Below are 26,323 nucleotides of genomic sequence, written 5' to 3'. Positions count from 1 at the left end.
CGCAACTCCGAAATACAGACACTCTAGCGGAGATAAACAAACTCCCCAAGGACTTTGATAGGCTGGCCACGAGGGAAATACAATACATAGCAGCCCCAACCAGAGCGCGTAGATATGGGGAAGGTAATAAGGCGGGAAGGTAATAAGGCGGGAAGGTCCCTGGCCAACCTCATCAGAGCTGATCGCCAACATACTCCAATTACAAGCATCCAAGACAGAGAGGGCGAGGTGGTAATGGGGGGTTTTCTTTGGGCCATAAACCACGAATTCTTCAGTTTTATCAAAGATTATATTCAAATAATGATAAGAAATCATTACCAGAAATACAAACATACTTAAATGGCCTGGAATTCCCAACGCTCCCGTTAGAAGCTAAAATGGCCTTTGAAAACCTGATTACTGAGGAGGAAATCACAGAAGCGATAAAAGCACTAAGTTCAGGGAAGGCTCCGGGATCCGATGGGTTGGGGGTAGAATTATATAAAGAATTCGGAAAAGAACTGGTTCCAATCATGTTAAAGGTATGGGAGGAGGCACTGGAATTAAATGAACTCCCCGACTCAATGAGAGAAGCGATAATAACAGTGTTACCAAAACCCTGCTGCCCTCCGCAGGACATGTCATCGTATAGGCCACCGTCACCAATAAATGTATAGACGCCAAGGTGTTCGCCAAGGTATTGGCAAACAGGTTATTAACAAACATGTCGACACTGATCCATCCCGATCAGAATGGATTCATCCCCACAAGATCCACAGCTTTGAATTTACGCAGGCTGTTCGCAATAATGGCGCAGATAAACCCAGAAGCACAGGCAGTAGCGGTATCCGTAAACACCGAGAAGGCATTTGACTCAGTGTCTTGGGCATATCTCCTGGAGGTGCTCGGAAAGTTTGGAATGGGCCCCAACTTTGTCAAATACAAAAACAGGGGCGAGTGCTCACGAACAATACAATCTCTGACCTATTTGCGCTGGGCAGGGGCACCAGACAACGCTGCCCATTCTCGCCATTACTGTTCGCACTAGCCATTGAACCCATGGCTATAATAGTCAGACTAAAACATGGAGATAAGGGAATACGAATGTCAGGCCCACCCCAGTCGATTTCGCTATATGAGGATGATATTTTACTGTATGTCTGGGACCCTGAAACCAACTTGGCACCCCTAATGCAAGACATACATAAATTTGCCGACTACTCAGGATACAAAATAAATAACGAAAAATCAGAAATCCTCCCGTTGACGCCGCACACTATATGTCGGACGACAACAGAGAATCTCAAATGGGCTACCGGGCACATACGATACCTAGGTATAATGATATCCTGAGATAGATAGACAGACACAGTGCACAGATAACTATGAACAAATTATACAGGTGCTTAATGTAAAGTTCCAAACAAGGGCTAAGCTGCCTATAGCCCTTAATGGGCGGGTCACCATCCTCAAGATGGTGTTTCTTCCCAAATTGCTCTACCTGTTTGTAAATATACCAATATGGCCAGGTAGAACCTTCTTTGAAAAAATAAAAGCAATGGCAGTGACATTTGTGTGGGATGGGAAGACCCCCAGAATGAAATGGGAAAAGCTTACCGAACCTTATAGCACAGGGGGAATGGAGGCACCAGATTTCGAATTATATTATTTGGTGGCGCAAGCGCAATTTGCAAAACTCTGGTAAGACCTAGAAGACCGCTCACCCCATAGATGGCTTGAGAAATGTGCTGCATCTCCTATAGACCTCCGTTCCATTATATTCAATCTTCAAAACAAAGATTCCTGTCCCTATGACCCAGTGGAAACAAAAGTACGCCCGTGGATAACATTGTATAAAAAGTTGAAAATAGACACCCCAGATGTCCCATTGTGGAAATACCCTGGTATACCGCCCACGCTGGATAAAACAATACAGAGGCACTGGGACCCGAACAAAGATGTTCGAATGCGGGACATGTTCCCGAATGGGAAATTTGTGACTAGAGAGGAATTTGGTGGTGCGGTTGGGTGGGGACCACTTAAAACACTTCAGTATCACAGGATGAAATTGGCATTTAACGCACGTTGGCCACTTTTTCCGGATGAACCACCCTCACACCCGTGCATACAGGCGGCCATGTCAGGTACGGGACTGGGAGTCTCCAAACTATATTCATTAGTACAAACACACATCCCTACAATAAATAATACCAAGGCTAAATGGTGGAGGACCTAAACACAAGCATTTCAGAGGAAAAATTGACCAAATAATGCATGCTTACAAAATCGGTGTCACTGAACGCAGGCCTTCGGCTGGTTCAATTCAAGGTTCTAAATAGGCTCCACTATTCTCCAGCTAAGTTGGCTAAATTCTCAACGGGACACTTGGGGGGAATGCCATAAATGCAAGGCAGTCCAGGCAGTCTAGGCAGGGTCCTATCATATGTATTGGGAATGCCCTCTAATTGTTACGTTTTGGAAAGAGATAGCGGAAATATTGGAAGAGATAAAACAGATCCCAGCGACCCTATCTCTGCAAAAATACCTATTCGAGGACATTGGTAAACAGGCCGAAATAACCAGGAGATTGTTCAATGTCTCCTGTTCAGTAGCCAAAAGATGTGTATTGAAATGTTGGACAAACCCTGTTCCACATAAAATTGAGCACTTTCTTCGTGATTTGACCTATGTAAATGAATGCGAGGAACAATATACATTGATTGTAACATCAAGCAAATGCCCAAAAGACATATAGGCCCCGTTCAGGATATACCTGTGCGAAATGGCCTCGGATGAGGAAACCTCCACATGATTGAAATGTAATTTATGAAATATGTATCTAACAATGCATAATTTATGTACTGTGATATGCAATGTGCAATAAATTGAATCTGTGTTGACCATCAAAAAAAAAAAAAAAAAAAAAAAGACTAAAGAGTCTCGCGGACCCCCGTGATCATGGGGAACTAAGGAGCTAATAATTAAGTGTGTTTATTCGAACTACAATGCAAATCGCGGGCCGAGATATCGGCGTGCTGTTACTAGGGCGTGGCATTGTTGTGAGCGGCTGCCAACAAACAGACATTTTAACACAGTGGCAAAAAGCGATGGAATACTTGATGTGGAAGATCCAGGGCCAATATAACATTTACGGTGCTGCCACACGCCTTGCTATGAGCGACAGCTCGCCTCTTCTGGTGACCTCCTGGAATGAATGCTGACAGAGCCAGCCGAGAACCTGGATTACCTGCCACCGGAGGCAGCACGTCGCTACTAATTACAGGGCTGGAGGAAACACAGTAACCTGTGCAGCAGCGTGCATTTCACACCCGGATCAGTGCATAAGCAACCGCCCGGAGAGCCAGAACGTAAGCCTGGCAACAGCTGATGATAATGAAGTGTGCACGTCAGTAAGGGTCGGCAAGTAGGATGATATGCTATTCAACACTTCAGGTCCATCTCTACATATACATGACGCCTCCTGCAGCGAAAACGCACACATTACAGTAAGGCGTTACCCCACAATAAGGTGGACATTAAGGGGGTACGAGATCCCAGAACTAACAGGGGGACAGAGTACACAATATCAGGAGAGTATTATCCTTGACTATGGTTCAACTTTAGAATTGGACAAGCGAATGTCTAAGTAGCGAGTTGGACCTCAGTTATTGATTGAACAAAGGCAACGGGAGTGTCTACCTACGAAGTGGGTGGAAATCTAAACCTGTGGATTGAGAGGGACCCCATTGTGTATTATCAGAAGGGATTATATGTACATTATAACTATACAGCACCGAAAACAATCTAGGTAAACCACTGAAAGTGATCAGCCTAGGGCAGAAAATCAACCTAGGATTAGGTGGACCGACAAATCAAACTGAGATCAGTATTTTGGTTGGTGGTGTCGAAATAGTGAGCGGAATCTGAACTGCTACTCTGCAAGGGTAAAGTATCATTCCTTGTGACGCTACTATAAATATAAAAGTTCGGAGGGGTGAGCTGGCAATTTTGTGAATACAGATTGCATCTACAAATGTCCCGAACAGAGCAAACGATCCAGGGTGGGGAGTGTCCCTATCCCCCCCAAGCTACAGAAGAAAAAAACAAGGGGCATTGCCAAAACTATGGCATAAAGGAGAAGAGGGGGGCCTGCCGATGCAAGCTCGCTAACTCACCAAGAATTAGGACTTGCAGCATTACCAAAGACATCAGAGCAATGTTTTAATGATTTCAAGGATCATATGACCGAAACGCTCCGAGCCCAACTCACCCTTATAAGAACTGAACTCACACAAACTCTGCAAGAGATGAAAAAGGATATCAATGATCTAGCGGAACGAATTAGGACGAATGAGACAGTGAGTGATCCAAGACATTGCGGACGACACACAGAAAATAGATTTATTAACAGACCAATTGGCAACGGCGACCCAAAATATTGAAATTGAAAATCTTGAAAATAGATTGAGGAGATCTAACTTTCGGGTAAAAATACTCCTGGAAGCGACAGAGGACCTGGAACTGAGAACAACGATGCAACAGGTGTTCGCTGATCTGTTAGATTTGGAAAAGGGAGAGGATGTTCAATCGATCGAATACATCGACTGGGTCCGAAACACAAAGATGCAGGTGTCATGAGCACTACTCCCGAGGAGCCAGGACTGGCCCAGCGCCCCCGGAAGCAGACCCCTACAGGGGCCCTTTGGACCGTGTCGTGGCGCCTTTGGCGCCAGGCTCATAAAGGACTTCAGTCCCGGCGCCATAGGCGCCGGGCTCATATTGATAAACTGTGTAATAATGCTTGGGTGGACTTACCTGAGGCAGGCCATGCTGCATACTTACCCAGAACAATCCAGTCTGGCTGAAGTCCCCAGCCATCAGGGCTGGGAGGAACTATTTGCTCTATTCAGGAACTTTTTTCTTACCTGGGTGGGGCCGGTGGAAGAACACACACCTGAAGCACTTCTCTGCTATTTAAACCACGCCCGATGGAATATACGTGCTTCGCGTTATTCTGCATCAGCAGCAGGACGCTCACCGAGTCGGCTCCTGCATCCTGGCTCCTGACACGCCCGCCAGCACCCGGAACACCTGCAAACAGACAAGAAAAGAGAAGGCGAGCATTAGAAATTATACTTACCGGAATCCGGCCTCAGCCATCCTACCTCTGACGATCCTGCAAAGGAAAGGTACAAGATTAGCAGCGCTCTCAAACGCTTGCAGCCGTGCCGCCTTGCCTTACCCATCCGTGGCCTCGCCTAACTCCACCGCGGCCACGACACCGGCAGCATCTCGGCACCTGAAAGACAGAAAAAGACAGTCATTAGAGGTGCCCGCTCTAAAACGGCCACATTTCTTCCACTTACTTACATGCTTCATCACGCGCGACAGCGGCTGTGTCGCCGACAGCATCTTGGCACCTGTAAGCAGAAAAAGACAATCATTAGAAGTAAGCAGTCGCTTTTCTTTCGCTTACCTTCCTCCACCGCGGCCACGACGCCAGCTACATCCCAGCACCTGCATAAGAGGAATACATGATGAGCACTAACTAAGCACGGAGAACAAATACTCACCAAGAGACTTACCTGCTTTAGGTTTCTGGGCCCCGGCTCCTGTGGAGAAAAGACACTCATACTTACGGCTACCGCAGGAGAGACGAAAGGACACGGTGTCCGCAACTATTTCCCATCCAGTGACGTAACTGGATCCTACGCACCCCTGCACCTGAAGCAGGATGGAGAGCTCATCTTTACAATACCTAAGGTGAGAGCTTGCAGAAACCAAGTTGGGGGTCAAGAAGAGTGAGAAAAGGGAGATTGGTGGGAACACATATCCACCCCTGCTGGTAATCAATCCCTTTTCTTCCACCTGCAGAAAACTTACTCTACAAGCCAGGCAATCCAAATTCGGAGGCCCCGTCCAGAGCATCTTCCGGGCCCTGCGCCTCACGATAGAAGAAACGGTAGCAGTCCAGTTCGGGTCAGCGTCTCTGTGGGAATCAGGTGAGCGTTACACCAGGAGCAAGGCCCTGCGATATAGTTGAAGCAATTCAAGGCTATGGTCAGAAAGAGGCAATTTGCAGGCAGCAAGGAAAGCAACTCCCATTAAGGTGAATGGATCAGAAATCCATCTATACCAAGATCTAGCGCAAGCAACTTTGTTGAAGCGAAGACTGAGGAGTACAGTAGTCCTAATTAAAAAACAAGTTTCAGATCGGGTGGCCCCCTGCTTCCTGATGTAGAATATCGTGGTGGTGTTGTCCGTGAAGATCCTAACCACCTTGCCCTTCAGGGACGGAAGGAAAGACTAGAGGGTTCAGAACACTGCCCGCATCTCCAGGATATTAATGTGGAATTCCTTCTCCTCCGGGAGCCACAGGCCTCTGGCGTGCAGACGTCCAGTGTGGGCTCCCCAGCCCTCCAGGGAAGAGTCTGTGGTGACCGTCTCCTGGTATAGAGGGTTTTGAAACCCAGTGCCTCGGGTGATGTAGGAGGGTATGCCCCACCATATCACCGCCCAATGGAACTCCTTTTTGAGCAGGATCTTGTCCGCGAAGCTTCCGGACCCTTGCATCCAGTGGGCGCCCAGAAACTCCTGAAGAGGCAGTATCCGCAACCTGCATAGCCATATAAAAAGGGAGATGCACAACAACATCATGCTGAGCAACGACTAGATGGCCTGCACCGTGGCGGTCTTCAGTGACAACAGCCGCTGCACCTTTCCCAGCACAGCCGCTATCCTCTCCTCCGAGGGAGACGCTAGGCAGGGGACCGTGTTGAGCCTGGCTCCTAGGAACATTGCGTTCTGCAATGATGTCAAGCAGGACTTCAGATAATTGACGGAGAACCCCAGATCCTTCAGCAGCCGGACGTTCGTCTGTGTGTTCGATGGCAACCTCCCTTGAACTGGCCCGGATGAGCCAGTCAAGGTATGGGTACACGTGTATCCCTCATAGACGTAGATGAGCAACCACTGGTGCCAGGCACGTCGTAAACACCCTGGGAGCTTAGAGGGCCTTGAACTGGTATTGCCGTCCCTGCACAACGAAGTGTGGGAACTTCTGATGCTTCCTGTGAATGGGGACGTGGACGTAGGTGTCTTCCAGATCAAGCAACGTCAAGAAGTCTCCCTCCTCCAGTTGGCCGAGCACGTGCCGCAACATGACCATCCTGAATTTTTGGGACTTGTGGTACTTGTCGAGACGCTGCAGTCCCCAGTCGTCTTTTTGTCCAAGAAGTATCTGCAGTAGACTTCCAGGAACTAGCTCTATCACCCCCCCCTTTTTTTTTAGCATGGCCCATACCTCTTGCAGGAGCCGAGGGATGTGCTGCTCCTGCCGGGTCACCGGAGCGATCCACTGACATTTTTGCTGAAACTCCAGGGTATGACCGGAGGCGAGAGCATCCAGCACCCATCTGTTGGTGGAGATCTTTTCCCACTTGCTGACTAATCCCGCCAGCTGGCCTCCCACCGGGGTGAGGGCCTGACGTCCTGGCCGGTTCAGTCCTGCTTCAGTGCCTGCGTTCCACCTTTGGGGCCGACGACAGCGTTGACCACCTCCCCTGAAAGCCTTGGAACGGCCTCTGTGGGCCTCCTGGGTCATAGACCAGGAGGGCTGATGTTACGACGAGGAGTCTCCACCAAAACCTTTTTTGATCTGCCCGACTTTCCTCCGAAGGCACGAAAGGAAGATCGGAGCCGTCTCTGTATCCATCTTGATGGCCTGCAAGGACTCATCAATGGCCTTCCCAAAGAGGTAATCCCCGTTGGAGGGCATGCCCAGTACCCTCGTCTGGACCTCCTGGGGGAAGTTGGTGGCCTTCAGCCAGTCACCACGACAAAGACAGAATATGTTCCCCATCTGTCAGAAACCTGTGTCAGCGATGTCCAGGGCCACCGTGAAGGCATGGTCCGAAGCCACTTCCCCCTCCTGGAGGAGTGCGATCGCCTCCAACCGCTTGTCGTCGGGCAGGAACTCCAGAATCAGTGCCAGTTTGTACCCCAGTTTCCTGTCGTACCTGGCCAGGATTGCCAGCACATTGGCCGCCTTGATGGTCGGCGACAGAGTAGATGACCTTTCACCCCATGGCATCCAACTTCTTCCCCTCGCTGTCCGGAGGAACGGAGGATGATGATGAGGGGTTACATTATCTCATCCTGGCAGCCGCCGACACCACCGAGTCCGGAGACGGTTGCAACCATCCCTGGGCGTGGACTCTGGTACCCGGTAATTTTGTCTAGCCTAGCCCGCTTGGCCGTGGCAGGATTCTTCAACAGGGCCAGGCCTTCCTCCCACACATCGTCCATTAGGGGCACCGCCATGATGGTCTTTCTCTTGGCCTCACGCCTCTGGTAGAGGAAGCCTTCCTTTTTGGTCTCCTCGGTCGTCAGCTAGAAGAGCTTGGAAGCTCTGGCGACAAAGGCATGAAACGATCCCACCTCATCCGGTGAGGGTGCCCACGGCTACAGCGATCCACCTGCCGTGACTACGTCGACAATCGCTGTGTCCATGCCAGTGACCGGGTCCGGGTCCGTCGGAGGAGGGCTTCTGGTGCGGGTGTGGAGGTTGATGCAGCAGCGTTGGATGGCGCTTCCACTTTTTCGCAGGAGGCTGATCCAGGGCCACCGGGGCAGGGGCCTGCGGCATCCTTTTTTGGATTTCAGACACCAACATGTGTTGGGTCGAAAGGATTTCCAGAGATCCATCTCTCAGTGGAGTCGGGTGGTAGACCTACTAGGCCCCGTGCCGTCATCGCCCTCAGTGTTTCCACCGTCATCGTCCTCCACGTCCTCCTACAGACTCCTGGTCCTCCTTGTCCGAGTAAGAAACACCCATGTCTTGGGGTATGGCATGTGGCTGGGCCGGGAGCTCATCGCCCCGCTCCACCCCCATTTTGCACCTTGAGGTGTCTCAGCCGGGCTCAGCAACGGCATCCTCTTTTTCTGTGTCTTCGCCACCCCTCCGGCTGAGGCTGCCCGCCTCGGTGTAGGACACCCTGGGCGCAGTCTTGACTACCTTCACAGAGTCAGCCCCTTTGGCCTTCGAGAGAGCAGCCGCCACAACGATTTTTCCTGCGCCACCTGAGCCTTCTTGGGCAGGTCAGCTGCCTTTTCTTCCATACTAGGCTTCTCGCACAGCTTAGCCGGGTTGGTCGATTTCCTTTTTGAGGAGGAGCTTGATCGATGGCTGGAGATGGAGGCAGATGTTGAGGTTGATCATGCCCTGCCCATGTTGGGACCTGCTTGCACGGCGACCCTGACTGAACCGGACTCACAGGGCTTGGTCTGGTCTTGGGCCCCGCCGATTGAGCACCCTCAAAGGATTTGGAAGCCCCCTCCTCAGACCGGCCAGTCCTGGGTGAGGCATGATCCTGCTTTGGGCATGGGACGAGGCACTTAGCCACGCCGGCAGTCTACTGCAACAATCCTTCATCTTTCTCTAGGAGAACTTGAAGGTCTCGCATTCCCCTTCTTTGTGGTCCGGGTGGAGATAGTAGAGGCATTGAAGGTGTTTGTCCGCCACAAACACATTCCGCAGTCCGCAGATGGAGTAGAGCTTGAAGAGGGAACTTCCCTCCTTCTCATCAGTCATGGTCGGAGGTGCGGGGTAGGCCCAATGGCCTTCTGGAAACTGATGAAAACTTGACGATCCTTGCCCTTGAGGGGCGCTGAAATGCACAGACAACAGATCCCTGCTTGTCAGTCGAAGAGTAGAGCAGATGGGCTCCGTTTTGACAAAAATAGAACTTTTTCCTTGGAAAAAAAAAGCACGAAAACCATAGAATAGCTCACGGAGCAAAACTCAAGGATTCCCAACACTTGAACGTGCAATAAAAATCTGAAGATAGCGGTCAGAGGGGCTTAGGGAGAGGGCAGTTATTGGCTGGAGGCAGTACGACCCAGAATGCAGTGATTGGTTTAGAGGAGAAATACAGTTTATTTAGTGAAAGTGAAACTGTTTTTTCTTTTACCGAAGATTCCCGGCCCGACGACGGGGAATATTCATGAGCATGTGAATCCATGCCAAAGCCCATGCTGGAGAATGAGTAAATCAAAGAAGCATCACCTAACAAAAGATTCGCAAAAAAAATTATGGCAAATCTTTATCATATTTAGTCTAAGTGGAAAAGCAAAGGAGTACCAATAATGAAGATGATGCATGATCTACTGAAGCCAAGAACAGTTGCCTGCAGATACTTGGTTAAAGCGTTCAAGAACATTTGCTTAGCCAAGTTCTTCCATGTGTCAATTGTGCATCTTCCAATTGATGGGTCATTGTTCTAATGGTGAAATTACTTTGAAGAGATTGCTGTTAAACAGATGCTCCAGGCATTTGATTATCTTCCAACCATATAGCTGAGATTGCGGTCCCAAATGTGGCTTAAATAAAGCCAGATTTAGAAAATAACTCTCCCTCACAGCGTTGCAAAGACATTAAGAGACCTTGTATGGCAGACAAGAAAGAGCCTCAGCTAGAATGTAGCGTGTGCTTGTATGATTCCGATGGGGATGTCACTGGTCTTATGTATATGCATATCCGCTACTTACACACATTCAAGGTAACTGGATTTCCTACCTCTGTAAAGGAGGCCTAAGCTTTTTTTTTTACTTTAAGGCTTGTGCGTGCAACTTGATCCTGGCATCTTCTTCACTACAAAATCAATTATCAGTGTGTCTGCCCTGGAAAAATTATAGAGATCAAAAAGACAGAATAGCCTAAAAGGCTCACAGAGAAGGTGAACAAACAAAAAAATACCCCCACAAACGGGACATAACCCCCAAACGCCATTCGTAGTAAACCGCAATGTAGACAACATGAATACATCTGGCGACTAACACATCCCAAATTCAACTTTACTGTGGCCTGGTGCACCCACTTGGATTTGCCGTTTACAGCACCACAGTACCCTACAAGTCAAAATGGACTAGAGGATCAAAAACTATTTTCACACACAATTAAAAGAGAAACCACTGCTTGGCTGTCAAGACACTGTCAAAAAATTATTCCACATATTTCAGTAAAACTGTAAAGGTCTGAACAAGACAAATAAAATACTAGCAAAGTGAACTAAAATGTAAAGTAAAAAATAAAATGCAAAAGATGGAAAAATCAAAAAATAGACTTCACAGGCCATTGATATTTAGATCAGGTAGTGGCCAGAGTTCATACACTCACATTGTTGCATAAGAGCCAGCAACTTGTTCCCACTTCCCAGGTAATAGATTAGCAACCAGCAAAATCCATGTGGCATGTATCTAGTGAACTGTCAATGTGGGCAACCGACAGAATCCACCAAGTAGAGGAAAAATAACACCACATCTTCGGTGCTCCAGATATTTCCATGCCTAATGGGAGAATGGCAAATGCACTAAGTGCTTGCTTCCAACATGAGGCTCAGGTGTGGTTCTTCACAAGTTTGAATAATGACTGACTCAACAATCATCTTTTAGAGGTTAATACATTGGAGTACCATTATACGGGTTAATAATGACAGGCATTATTGCAGCACTCAAGGGAGGACATCTGGCATGAAGCCGTACATCAAAACCTGATTAACAACTTTCTGGACTTGCCTGTATATTAATTGGATTGCTCTTGATAGACTACAATGCCCACACAATTACAAGCAACAACTGGGATTGAATAATTTGAATTTGGGCGAGGAGTCAATATCATATGCGTTCCAATTGCATCCACAGTGGTTGATAGCCATTTAAAAAGATTCTGTCTAGGCCCACAGCTGTAAAAGACCAAACATTATTTGGGGCCATGTACTACTCTGCTGGCAGTCTGCCTTCAAATTTTGAGAACTCATTCCAACGCTGATGACGAACGACAAGAAACCTCCTTCGGTTGGGCTGTAGGGTAAGAACAAAGGGAGGACAAGCCCCAAAAAGTATCTGTATGCATTTGATAGATTTCAGAAGGCATTAAAAAATGCAACTCACAAGATATGATATGGCATTTATAACGTGCCTATACACAAGTGTTCCAAGGCACGACGAGGCAAGGGAGTGGGAAACATAGGGAAGACAGACAACGATCTTACTAGGCCAGGTGACATTGAGATTGTGCAAGTGCAGGGCAGAGGGGATGGGAAAAGTGTGAGAGGAAAGGGGAGGGGGCAGTGCAGTAAATTGGATCACACAGTGAAACAAATAAAAAGGGAGGTCTGCTGGTGGCACGCGCAAGGTTAAGTGCAGACATCAAGTGTCAAGTGCTGGTAGGGGACTGTAGGGATACAGAAACAGACCCCGAGTGCAAGGGTTGCCAGGGGGGCAATCAGTGCAGGAGTGCGAAGAGACCTGGGCCAGAGATCAGAGGGTACCCAGGTGACCAGTGCAGTTTCAATTTCAGCGAGGAGTTCAGCAGAGGAGATGAAGACAAAAACCAGAAGCAAAGAGGAAGGTCTTGAGGGTACAACGTCCTTTCATCGCCTGCTTGTTCATCCCCAAGCATTTTAACGTGCACATTCCATCGAATGTGCTCACTGAATTTTTTAGGGGGGTGGGAAAGGGCAGATAAGGGTTTGGGCGGGTAGGCAATAGCAAAAATAAGTGTGGGAGGGGGATGAGCATTTTTGATGGAATGTGCACGTTAAAAATGACAGGGGATGTAATTACAGGCAATGAAATGACATGGAACCGTCTTGAGGTGCTTCCGGAACCAGAGATGGTTCTCCTCAAGTTTCAGAGAGGCTGTTCAAGAGTGAGGCCTCAGCCGAGGAAAGAGATCTACCACCAAGGCATTGCTTGGAGAAGCAACTGACCCCGAGGGAGTTAGAGGCGGATGAGCGAAAGGCTTGAGAAGGAAGATATTTACGAAGAGAGAGTTGAAGGTATTGAGGCCCCAGCCCCCAGAAGGACTTGTGGACAATGCAGAGGGTTTTGAACTTAATCCTCGCAGCCACTGGGAGGATCCAGTGAAGAGATTACAGTCCAGGAGAGATACGATCCCTGGGCTTGAGGCCAAGGACAAGTCTTGCAGTGTTGTTTTGGATGAGTTGCAGAGGGTGGAGAGTTGAAGCAGGCAGATTTAGAAAGAGGCTGTTGCATTAGTGCAGCCTAGAGAGAACCTGAGCTCTGGAGAGAATGAGCTTCCGGGGGAAGTAGAGGAAAGTAAGAATACCTCTGAGGAGGTGCGGTTGGTAGTATGACTTCTTAGAGACGTCGGAGATGTGAGGAGAGTGTGGAGTCGAAGATGACCCTGAGGTTCTTAGTCTCACAGGTGGGAGCAGGAAGAGGTCCAAAAGAGGCCAGCCAGAGAGTGACAGGAAAGGAGGGAGCAAGTGTGCCGATGAGGAGAATATCAAGTCTTAATGCCATTAAGGCAGAGAACATTGGCGGCACACCACTCCTGGATAGCAGACAAACAGGTTCAGGTTCTGCAGAAATTAAGAAACTGTGATCTAGATCTATTGTCACTTTCAAGAACGTGTTACATGCTAAAATAGAAGTGAAGTTGCGTGTGCATTGTGGAATGGGGGAATAGTCTGAAAATGCAGTGATAATAAGGGGTATGTACACTGGTTAGTGAGGCAAGGAGGCTCTTTGGATATACAGTTCGACATGCTTGTACACTGTGCTGTGAAAAACTGATAAGGCTCTGCAATAAGAAAGGACTAGCTAACTCACCGTGCAGTGAAGAAAGGGGCGATCTGGCCCAGATGGATGATGGGGGCTTTGAATGCCTGGGTAGGAAGGAGTACATGAACTTCTGGCTGCACTGAGAGAATGAGCTCAAGCTCTCTAGGTGCTCAGGGAGGTCTGCTGGCTGTGCAAGGAGTTGAGAGGGCTTCCTGGCTGTGTCGTGAATGCAAGACTCTCTGGTTGTTCAGTGTGAGGAGGGCATCAGGCTGAAGGGTGGTGGGGGAGGGAGAGGGGATCGTGTATGTACACAAAGGGGAACTGGGGTGGGGGAGGAGTAGGTTGGTGCAGTGAGTGGAGGCCAGGTTCACCAGGTTTTACAAAGTACATTTTAGGAACATTTTGAAAAGTCAATGTACAGTGATGCAGAATGCCCAGAAATTTTTAAGATGAAGTATAAACAGGCTTTCTAAACATCCCTTACAGATGTTAATTCAGTTTGCTAATTTAACAGGCTAAAGTATAACTTTGTTTATTCAAACAACAACAGTGTTTAATAGATCTGTGAAAGAGAAAAAAAGTAATTTATTATAGCTATAGCAAACTAAAGGTTTTGCCGAATAATTTCTCAGCAAGCCAAGTAAAAGCCCTTGGAGATTTAAAACCCACGTGTTTTACTGGCCAAATGGAACACACTGACAAGCATTCGTATTCGTGCATATGACAAGTACACAACTGCAAAGTAACTCCGGGAGCCGCGTTAAAAAATTTAAAGGAATCAAATACCTATTTTGGTCATATTGTAAATGTATTAAGAAGAACAGTAGTTTTTCAGTAGGAGCACAAAAAACTACTTACATATTTACTTCAAGTGAATTCCTCATTGTGTTAGTAATGCTGATTTAAGGGTAAAAAGAAAATGTCCAAACGACACAAATATTTTGCCAAGATGTGGCATGTACAAAAACATATGTCAACAAAAGGGTTCAAAGCAAACAGAAAAGGCAAAGGCATGAAGCTTATTGGTGTAACTGGTTCAAGGCAAGCAAAGATTCAAGAAGCACATGTATTCAGCAGACACGTGTTACGAACTAGGTTCTTGTTCAGGGCTGTTATAATAGATAATCATAGAGATGCATGACATACAATAAAAAGACTTAATTGGCTCCTGGTTGCTGCACAGATAGAATTCAAATCCCTCTACATCAACTACAAGGCTGTCCGGGCTCAGGGACCTCACGATCTTCAACTTAATCTCACTAAATACTCTCCCTCTAGACCACTTAATTCCTCTGGCACCAGATTTCTGTGTGTAAAGCGTTCTGCTAAATAGAGGGCAGGGGGAGGGGGTGAAGAGGGGGGGGGGGGTTCGCTCACTTTCCGCTGCGGGCTCCCTCCTCTGGAATTGCCTCCTCCTCCCTCAGCGCCTTGAGCAGGATCTGCTCAAATTCCGAAAGCTCCTTAAGACCTTCTTTTCCTCCGATTTCCCTCCTCCTCTCCTCTGCTAATCCCACAGTTGCTGAATCGGTGTACTGGGCCCTTATGCATTCTCTGGGCCTTGACCTCCCACACCAATTCTTCCCAGCCCCAGTCTATCCACAGCACTTCGGCACACCCTTTGCTCTGGAGCCTCGCACTTACACTTCCCGCGGCTCAGACCATGTAGCACTCAACATTCCTAGCACTTGTTCTATGGCTCTCCCTCGTGATCGGACCGCCCAGCACTTACCACCTCTTCCCTCTTACTTTCTGCACTTGTTACTCACAAGGCATAGTAGGATTGTCTCTCCCCCCTCTGTTCTTAAATAGTGGATTGCAATGTATTTCCCCTCCTCTGTGGGCGCTTTGAAACAGTATATTCTTATTGTATAAGCGCCTAAAAAGCAAACAATAAATAAACGATGAGAAAGAGAATCAGCTTAATTATACATGAATATATGATTACGTGTGTGTGTATGCAGTTGTCCTGAACTAACATTTTCTGATATCTGTTAGTAAATCTATTGATTTCTCCATTTGTTATTAATGTGTGGTCTTGTTAAAACAAAATCGTGGGAATTATTCAGTTCAGAAAGCAGGTATTAATATATTAGTACCTCACCATTGGATGTGGGCTATCTGGGAAACATGGAGTATCAGCAAAGAAATTAGTTCATGACTTCTCACTCAGTTATGTTAAAAATAATCCTGACACCTATAATGCAAGTTAATAATAACAGATAGCTTGTTATTGAGGGTTTGCCGTGCAAGGAAATGTCATAGTCCGGGCACCAAGAGTGATAAATAAATGTGAATTAAGTTACATATTGGCAGTGAGCAGCTGTTTTGTACCTCTAGCAACATAGATTTCTTGTATCCTGGGGGACAGGAAAATTGACAGATATATTAATGCCAATAGATACAATTTTCTGTCACTTACTCTATTGAAAGTGGCAGGAGTGTGATCTAGTCGGTATGCAACTACAGTCAACCTGAAGTGAAAAACAGACCAGCTCAGAACTGATTGGACCATAAGAAAAAAGTGATGTGTCCATTAATGCATCACATTCAGATGTTGATGTTATGCATCACGAGATACGAAGAAATATCATGCTCCTTACAAGCACTGCTTAATGGGTCTGGTCGTAATGGCGCTGCAGTGAAAAGTTAAACTCTCCAACTGAAAACCTGAAAGTGAAAGTGGTATCATAGGTATTGGCATACCTTGCCAATAATGTGATAATGTGAAGTTAACCTCCCAGGTTGGGCTGAAAGCTTCATGGTTTACTTATCCTACTTAGTGATCGCTGCAGAATAGTGGTTGGAATACGAGCGAGCCAGCGTCCCACGATACGATAGCCGCGTTGGATTCAGTTGCCTGGCAACAAATCTGTTGCAGTGAAAACTGAAAAAGGACTAAACTTAATACCTTTAGTCTTGCTAAGATGAGACCAAGCTCCATATTGGCGTAAACCAATATCTAGCGACGGTGATTACATAATGCTCCCTTGCAGGGCAATACTAGATTATACCTAAATGTTAACCCACGTGATCTGTTATTTAAAGTCAAGCGATTTTTATGTTTTGATTAAGCGGTTTGTTATCCGCGTGTCGAGTGAACCAGTGATATTGTAGCAGAGCTCCTAGATTATTCAATTAGCCAGTGGCCCTTATCCAGACTGTCCGGTAGCTCAGGATAGTTCTAATCTCGTATTGGAAGTGTGAATATCACTGGAGAGATTATGTGTTGATGGAGGGCACCATATTATAACAGGGCTCAAATATGATATATTTCTGTAATACTGGAATTGTGATGTCATCCAAGGGCTGACAGTCCATGAACGGAACACGGTATACCATGTCTGCAAATGGTACAGCTGGTCATAATAGACATATTGCTGCCCTGCGGGGCTGCACTGTCTCTTCCGGTGGCTTGTTGAACAAAGTTCATTTTAGCGGAAAACATCAACCAGTCTAGAACACATTAACAATTATTCCTAACAATGCAAGGTTCATGATCCATGTTCAGGCCTTCTTTATTGGCCTGTAACTCGAAAATCAATCTAGCTTCTTTTTGTCTCATGGCTAGTAATCTGTTGTCACATCTGATGCTGCGTTTAAAGTGTTGAATACCAAAGAATCCGATACAGCTAGGATCTTGGCATCTATGTTCTTGATTCCAATGGTTGCCAAGAGGGTTCATTATGTTGTGAATTCCAATAGCGCATACGTGCTGTCTTATTCGAAACCTCAATTCATTTTTAGTGCTGCCAATATAATATTTCTGGCAAGCACAAACAATGCAATAAACTACATAGTTGGTTCTGCAGTTGATAAAACCTTGTATGTGTATACTGCGGTCATTCTATGTGATGCAACTGTTGATTTTGTTCAGTGCATATTTGAAATAGTTACAGGTAGCACATCTTGGAAACCCAAAGCAGGCAGCAGCCATGTGCCGGTAGATCTGTCAGACTGTTTTTTCAGGAAACTGGGACTAACGACATTGCTCACGCTTTGGGCTCTCGGCAGTACCATATTGTATTTGGATTTTATTGTTTATATAGCGCTTTATTCCAAAGCGATTTACAGCATAACAACCAGAAAACATCAAAAATGGAAGATAGAAGCAAAAAAATAGGTCTATGATGTAATTTTTAAAGTCTTCGTCCAATCTCATAATGTTCCAGTGCTTTGACAAGATGTTCTTAACATCCTTATTATGTGCTGAGAATCTGGTTACAAAGTATACCGTTCAATGATTTGTTTAGTCAATTTGTTTTTGGTTGTCAGTAACTTGCTGTACACGGTTGTTCTGGCCAAGTGATAGCTGTTATGTCATGGGACCAATATCCCCTGGCCTTAAATGTGTCTGGAATTCTGGAATCATTGTAGACTTTAATTTAAAGTCTATGGTGCTGCTGCAATTCAGTCTTGCCGTAACGTTTCACATTTCGAGATATTACGTATCACACTATTTTTGGGACCGCTAAAGGCAAGGAGGACTGTTCACTTCATTAGATTTCTGGTATGTACATGTGCCAATAAGGTGGTCTACAATGTTGATTTGTAGATCTAGAAAAGCGATAGGGCAGAGACTAGAGGGGCATGTTAATTCTATGCCACATGTGCTGTCATTAAGTCTGTCAGTGAAGGCATGCAGTTGGCCCTGATCCCCAGTCCAGATGACGAAGATGTCTATATAATGTTTCCACAGTAGTACATTCTTTTCCAGGCCCTCTGGACTGAGTTCAAATGCATTTTGGGTCTCAAACTCTCCCATGATGAGATTCACCAATAGGGGAGCACATTTTGCTCCCATTGCTATGTATTGTCCATGGAACAAACTATTGTGTAATATAAATTCAAGCATTTCTGGCAACATCTTCCCACACTGGTAGTGGGATGCAGATTTGTTGTGAAGCTAGTATGCAACCGTTGCTAATGCCAGGTCATGCCTGATGATGTACTATGCTATTATTACATCATAAGACAACAAAAAATAGTGTTGTTGCCAAGTGATGTTATGCAGTACATTCAGGATGTCCATCGAATCCCTGGTGTATGATTTCAGTTGGAAGACATGTAGCTGGTTCTGAATCCATGTGATCACTGCACCACCCGTAATTCCGCAGACAAAAATGTTGATGACCATTACGGTGAGGCGCACTGATCAGGTAGACCACTGTGGCCCACATTCCCCTACCCCACTTACCTTGATGGCGGCACATACAGAAGTGTGCTGCCAAATTCCCTGGATCCCTGCAGTGTCAGTTCCCACCCACTTATGTGGGTCGGCACTGGTGTTGTAGGGTTCTTTTCTTTTTTCTTTACACTTTTGTGTCCCCCGCTCTCAATTTAACGGAAGCGGGGGGAACACCCCTGCAACCCTCATAGCCACGACTAAGAGCAGCAGGGGACACCCCTGCTTCCCTTAGTCGCAGTAATGGGGTGGGGTGGTCGCCATTTTTTTAATGCGCAAAGGTGCCTTTTTAGTGCCAGGCGACCTTATATGGTCGGAGTACTGGTACGATTCCGCTGTGTCTCAATGTATTTAGAAAGAGGTTCAGTAATCTACCTTATACCCAACATAATGGATCTCATCTCGGGTCTGGGTTGGAATGCCTTAGTAACTTTGGGCAGAAAGTAAATCGTCAGAAGGTGCAGGAGAAAGTCTCTCTCCTTCCTGTAAGATGCCATAGTTGTACCACTTGTCAATCAGCCTAAGAAGATTATTTTTCACTGAAAGGGTGGGATCAGCTTCCATTTTGGAATAACAATTTGGTGTTGAGATGTTGTTTGGCAGCTGCAATACAATCAGCAGTTTCCATGATTTCTACATTACCCACTTATCAGTAGGCTTGATGACTATGCGGTCATTGTCTCTTAAATTCTTGAGATCTGTTCTTTCATCCGGCGTCAGGTTATCAGATTTGTAGTCCACATTTTTCTTTAGATGTACAATATCTTTAGTAACCAAGTCAAAGAAAATATCAATATGATTGTTCTGTGAACTTGGTGGTAAATATTTCAATTTTTTCTTTAGCTTGCTGGGGCAAGGTAGGTCATATTCAATATTGCTTAGAAGAGTGATATCTTCTAATGACTGGCCCTCCATTAAGGATAACAGAAGTTTGGTGTGAGCAAATGTTAGGATTGTGGGTACCCTGGCAAGCATTCTTACATAGTACAGTAGTGAACAATGCTGGAAGGAAGCCAACAAGCAACACAGGCACTGAATCACTCTACCTGATTCTCTAGTGGAAATTACAGTGTCCGCAAGCATTCAGAAAGAATGTAAGGAAGTTCTTACATTAAATGTGCAAAGTGCTCATTTTCCAGCTACCTCTCTTCCTAACCCTCTACCTCCTCAAACCCCTTTTTTCCATTGTCTGCTTGAAATCTTGGCATCATTTTTAACTTTCCTTGTTTTTCCACACATTTCTCATACTGCTTGTGTATGCCTTCTTTAGATATTTAATATTCATCATGCACATTTTTGAAGGTGCAAAATTTGCACTCGCCACTGCCTACTGATTATAGACACACAAGTGAAAAATGGTGCGATCTCCATGTATAGAATGGAGGTGGCAAGTGACTTTGTAGCTGGCTTGGAACTGGACATTTTTAACCCTGCTTTTCTATCTTTTCAAGCTACTAAATGTATGACTTCACTTCTTTTCTCCCCCCTCGATAACTGCTCTGCACAATTGCTCAGTCTCCCTGGTTCCCACCTTAGCCCTCTTTGCCCAGTCTAAAATTCTGCTAGGTCTCCTCACTCTTTTCTTCCATTTGACTCAGTCTTCTTTTTCATTTCCTCTGTATCATCTAAAAGGACATCCATGGTCTCACTCCACTCCACCTTTCCTCTCCGATCCCTCTATATTCTGTCACACACTTTCTCCGCCCCAATCTCTACACCCTTTCGCTGTTCCAAAACCTTCTGCCGCTTCTCGTTTTCGTTCTTTTTCACTACTAGCCCCTAAACATTGAAACTCTCTTCCGTTACTCATTAGATCCTCAACCTCTCTCACTTCAGTCTGAAAACTTATGTCCGGTTACCTTTCTCTAATAATTGACCCTTCAGTATCTCCACTTTTTATCATGCTCGTCTTTTGTCATTTACACATGCATTATTTATCGGGTTTTGATCTGGATGTACATCACTTTGCCAAAAGCACTTTATAAATTCCAATAAGTATAAATTAAAGTCTGTTACAAAGTTAATATAAAACATTTAGGTATCCAGTGAAAATGTTGCCAACAAAAATGTAGTCAGTGAAAATTCATGGTGAAAATACCTCTGCAGCGAAAAGAGTTGCTAAGCAAAGAGGGTTATGGAGGGTTTTGTGGACTTGTGATTGCCTGGTTTAGGGTTAGGATAGGGGTGCAGGGTTCGAGTAAAGACTTTGGTTAGAATTGGGATAGGAGTTAGGGTCAGGGTAATTGCTGCAGGGTTAGTGATATTGGGGTTTTATTAGTAGTTAGGGTAGATTAAGTTTTGGGGTAAGCATTGAGGTAGGGGTTATGGTAAGGCTAGGGCTAATAAGAGTAATGGTTTGGGTAAGTGTTAAAGAAAGGGATAGGGCTGGAGATGTTGGCGTAGGACAGGGGCTAGGATAAACCTAGTGGTTAGAGCAAAGTAAGCATTAGGGTCATTGTTAGAGTTGCACTTGGGGTAGGGTTGAGGTTAGGATTAGAGCAAGGATTTGGGTTAGAGCACGGGCTATATCATTTGTGGTGAGGTGTTGAGGTTGGTTCACTGTTCGTTTTGTATTGAGTAACACGCAAATAAAATTCTTTAGCGTGCAGAAGGGTTAGTGTTCTGTAGAGTTCGGGTGATTTTCGAGGTTTTATTATAGGTGTGGGTCATTGTTAAGGCTACAGACTTGTATTTTTGTGCATTTAAAAATAGCTTTTTTGGCTGCCTTTTTACTGGCAACATTTTCACACTTTGAATTGATTTTATTGAATGACTACTTTTTAAACTACTTTTTGCTGGTTATATCTTCAGACTACTACATTTTCCTGGGGACATTTTCACATAGAATCAACATTTATGAGGTTTAAAGGGTAGCAACAGCATTGTATTCTTGATTCGAAAAAACACATTTGCAGGGTTTAAAACTCAAGCACACCGACTGCTACTTCTCTCCTGATGAACAATTTAACATTGAAGGGCAGTTTCTCAGATATTTGCAGACACTATTTTCTGTTTAGGTGGAGCTACAAGTGCTTACACACACCACACACGATTTTCTTTGCAGTAGTTTGAAAAAGTAGGATGAAGTTGGCAGTTAAAAAAAAGAGACAGAGTAATGGTTTCATTATATGACAAATGTAAACTTCAAAAAGGAAAAAAAGGCATATCTTCGGTTCTACCAATACTGCCCTAAGAATTATCTGGGCCACAGAAAAAGGTGATCAAAAAATTGCCAACCGTAACCCACAATGTTCAAGCCGAGTAGTTCCCCTTTAGAGGTAAATTACTGAAAAACAAGCCTTGGAAAATGTGCTCCCACTCTCCCATCCCAGAAGGCGCTCAGATCACTAGTTATAGTTAGAACAAGGACATAAGATAACGTGGAGGGTTTCTAACAGAATCACCCATGAGCAACAGGCATTAGAAAAAAGAAAGAAAAAAGAAATCACCCTGTAACAACCAAAATCCACCCACCTCTTCTCCTTTCCCAGACAAGTTACATGAAAAATGTATCTTCCAATATCTACTAGAGGAAATAGAATTTACCATCACAGACGCAGCTACGATTCAGGCCAATGAGAGGAACTAAACATTCACTCTTTGCTATTTGAAGCAGAGTTCAAAATTTAGGGGGGCTGGGAGCTATTTAGCAACTGCTTTTAGCATAGTAGATCATGGTTAGCTCGAAACCAGCAGCTACCAGGAGCTACCTTTGGCTCCCAGGGCCAACTGCTGCCTTCCAAACATGTAAATGTGACACGGAGTATGGTTAACAAAGGTGAATTAGGACACATCTAATACACATTTAAACACAATGGTTCATGCAAAATGGACAAAACGTTAAAGGAACATCTATGGTACTTCCTGGTTCCCCTGTGGTAGCTGCTGTATACAGGGTGATGGCAGACACCCAGAAGCTGATTTTAGCTCCTGCTCATCGTATCTCAATTTTGAACCCTGTTGAAGATAATGTGCACTTCCGACAAAACAATTGCCTGCATCCTTCTGAAAATCTGCTACAGTTTTGATCAACAGACTGACCCAAACAGGGATAGAGACACCACCATTAAACGAATAACAATGTCTCTCCAGCGAGTGGCAAACCATCCACAAGCTACCTTTCAACGCAACCACCTATACTATTAGATGCGTTGCACCAGAAGAAACCAGCCTTTCATCCCCTCCTCTTCCAACATTAATAAGTCTCCTCTCATGGACATCAGCAACAAGAAAATAATGTTTTACAACTATGTTGATGAGACAAAAGTTGTCCACAAGCTAAACACAGATTCAACAAGTCGACACACTGGAACCTTCTCTCCAACTGTATCATGGATGACCAAAAACATTACAACTCAAACTCAGCCTCTGTAAGAGAAGAAGCTGACAGTGACCCAACCTGGTTTTAAAGGCCCTTCCAATACCATACAGGGACCAAGTGCATAATCATCGCCTTTTACAAAACTATTATATTGCCAGGCACACAAAAAATTGGATTTCTGCACAGATGAGAAGTGATAGCTCCCTGGGCAGCTGCCCGCTTCTTAAGTAGCTGAAATGGGTGGGGGGGGTTTGGGTGGGCGCAGGAAGGGCCCCATCCAGACAGATACCTCTGAGCACACCGCTGAGAAAAAGCTCTGCAGGCGCAGTGCATCTCTCCAGAGCAATTCTGAATATGCATTCATTTGCAACAAAGGAATGCATATTCCGTAGTGCTCTGGAGAAACGCACCCTGCACCCTCTAGGTCACGTCAAGGGGTCACCACTGAAAGCGAACCCCAATTTACAGGTGTGCCCCTTAAATATTTTTGGCGTACCCCCTCATCACCCCCAAAATCAGAGAAAATGCACCCCTCTACGGAATTAAAACCATGAGTCTATCTTGCAGGTGATGAGACTTTAATCTTTACAGATCATGAGGATTAGGGAAATGGCAGAGGACTCTGCCATTTGAGGCCCGCATTCCTCGCTCTTTATGTTGTTGACAGCCCTAAAGTGGTGGCAATTTATAAGTGATGTCTCATTTAACAAGCATTGTTTTTACACAGTATGTGCTAAACATTTCAGTGTTAAGCACTGAACATGGGCCATTTGGATTCTGAAGGCCAGCAAAAAGCAACCAAATCTATGCGTGCTTCCAAAAGAATTAACATGCCACACAGAAAATGTTTTAACCTATGTACATGTCTTTTTATTTGACACACCAAAACGGTTTTTTTGATCTGGGTTGTTTGTCCGAAGTCATACAGTTCATGGTGGAATTGTTCGTAGTCTATTCCACCGCAAGTATGTTTGACCTTCGTTCAAACAACCCAAACCCATACACCCGAAGCAGCCTTATACTAGCTGTAAATGTAACCTAAAATGCAACTGTAACCCAACTATTCATATGCCCCCAGTTGCCTAATGGGCCGGTGCGCTCTACAAATAAACAATACAATACTAATCCCCCCTCCACTAATTACCTTCTAGCTGGCCGTCGGTGCTTCTTCCACAGCCCTGGGGCATCAGTTCCATCCCTCAAACGCAGGCCAGAGCTCATGCCACAGGGTCTCTTTTCTCTTCTCTTTTTGAGTCCCCCGCTTCCCATGTTGAGTAAGCAGGGGACACCCCCGAAATCCCCAGAGCCTAATATACCGAACATGGGGAGCGGGGGAAATCCCCACTCCTCATGTTCGGTATATTAGGCTTTGAACAAATGGTACCACCCAAATTTGATCAAAACGTCCATACGACTGTTTGATTCTAACAAATCAGGTGTTACCGATTTTTTTGTATATTACTTTTAGTTACATATGGCGCATGCCTGGGAACGTTAACTGTTCGAAAAGTTTTAAACTATGCTCTTTATTTTCATGTCTTTTTGTTTGACACAAAAAAACGTTTTTTTTTGCATCTTACTTTTTTGTTAAATATGGCGCACGCCTTGGAAGGTTAACTGTCATTTTCTTACCTAAGTGTTTTAGTGGCTGCTCTGGGACACCGACTAAATGCCGCCGCTGATCATCAAAGGTCTTTTCATTTTCTTAACAAGCCAGCCACTGCCTAGCGCACACCAGATGGCTCCTCAATGTGACTTGGCACCTTGATTAGGAAAGCTGGGTTCATTGTGCGTCACCATGCAACAGTAGTTCAAGGCAAATCAATGCAGTGTCATGTGCGCAGCAATGATTTGTGCGCTGCACAAGTCACAATACTATTGGGTAATGGCAACACAGGGTCAGTGGGCCCTTATACCCTGGCAGGCTGGTCACACCGCAGTGTGCCAGTACAGACAGTTTGAAACTGGCCTTCCCCAAGACCAGAAGAACTATTTACTTGGGCAGCAACAGCAGTGCTTTCACATTAGATTTCTTCTGTATAGTACTTAAATTACAATGTAATGAACCCAGTTTCATTTATATAGCAATTTATTGCTATTGAGGAGAGGTTTTGTCGCACGACTCAGTGTAGTACTTTGGGAGTGACATGTGCCAGTCAAGAGGGAGGGGGGAAGACAGGGACACACACTAGTGTTTCGCCCCTTGGGTACCAGGTTGGCTGGAAACTGCCCTGCCTGCTAGCAAGTCCATGTCTATAGTTTCCTCTCCTTTACAAGCATACTTCCCTTCTTTTTGTTTGCATTGTATTCTCCTCCCTTCCATCTCATCTCAGCATTATTCCATCGTGTCTCCGTTTTCCGAGCTAATTGATGCGACAGCAAAGAGGGCTGCAAATACTTACATAGACATATCATTCCCACTTCATCAATGAGGTGTTGTTTCAAGTTAGATATCTGGGCATGATTTTTAAAACGTAGGTCTTGATTTGCGGAAGATTACAAGCATAATGTGAAATAACCCGGATTGACCCCCCCCCCCCAAAAACTGGACGACTCGTCTAAATACTCGCTGGATTTGGTCACATTACAGTCCATCTACATAAATATCCTGCTTTGGCTTCTGTGAACTTAGTACCCTGCCTCCAGCTCCTCACCGTGAAACGCATCCGCGCCTCAGGTAAACTGAACAACGGAGGTGACATCTCTGCTCCCGCTCTCCCTTCCAAGGAATAGTCTCAAAACATGGTAAGCATTAGTTCCCATGCGAAGAAAGGACCTAGCAAAGCGTCTTCATCACGTGTCATTTGTTACGTTCCATTCGGCCGGTGCCGCAGGCATGCACGTAATGTAATGTTGTCACGTTACGTGGTACCCGGACTACACTCTCGATTTCATCGATTTAAAGAGACTGGAAGCTTGATTCGCTTAACCACTGTTCACTATTTCTTTTGGAATGTTCTATGTGGGGACTCTGTTTTTTTTGTGGTCCGCTTCTGAGGGATCTCTCGGTGGGACGATGAACACGTGCTTTCTTAAATACTGATGCAAAAGGTTAGGTTGTTGGGTGGGACTTTTGAAAGGGGCTGTATAGAGCCGGATTTCGGGGCACTGACGTACAACACCGGCACTACAGAGCTCCCAACAGCAGTGGGGACAGACGCTGTTTAAAATAAACAAAAGCAGGCCACTCTATGTATTCGGAACAAAGAAGCTTTGAAAGTGAATAAAAAAGTGCTATTACTAATCCATAATTG

The 26,323-nt window shown here is 45.5% G+C and overlaps 1 protein-coding gene across 2 annotated transcripts in view; it reads right to left on the bottom strand.

Annotated features, from left to right (window-relative positions):
* Nucleotides 1–25,921, bottom strand: part of THOC1 (THO complex subunit 1) — a 1,301,120-nt gene extending 1,275,199 nt beyond the window's left edge. Inside the window, exon 1 of one of the 2 annotated variants that reach the window (XM_069620878.1) lies at nt 25,724–25,921. In XM_069620878.1, coding sequence (XP_069476979.1) covers nt 25,724–25,771 — 48 coding nt within the window. In that variant the 5' untranslated portion in view covers nt 25,772–25,921. The remainder of the gene's footprint in view (nt 1–25,723) is intronic. The other variant, XM_069620877.1, reaches the window with a different exon arrangement.
* Between the last annotated feature and the right edge of the window lie 402 nt (nt 25,922–26,323).

Source organism: Ambystoma mexicanum, chromosome 5q, assembly GCF_040938575.1.
Source record: "Ambystoma mexicanum isolate Mex_15411 chromosome 5q, UKY_AmexF1_1, whole genome shotgun sequence".
In the NCBI taxonomy this organism is placed as follows: Eukaryota; Metazoa; Chordata; class Amphibia; order Caudata; family Ambystomatidae; genus Ambystoma; species Ambystoma mexicanum.
This window is presented reverse-complemented; position numbering and strand designations above follow the sequence as displayed.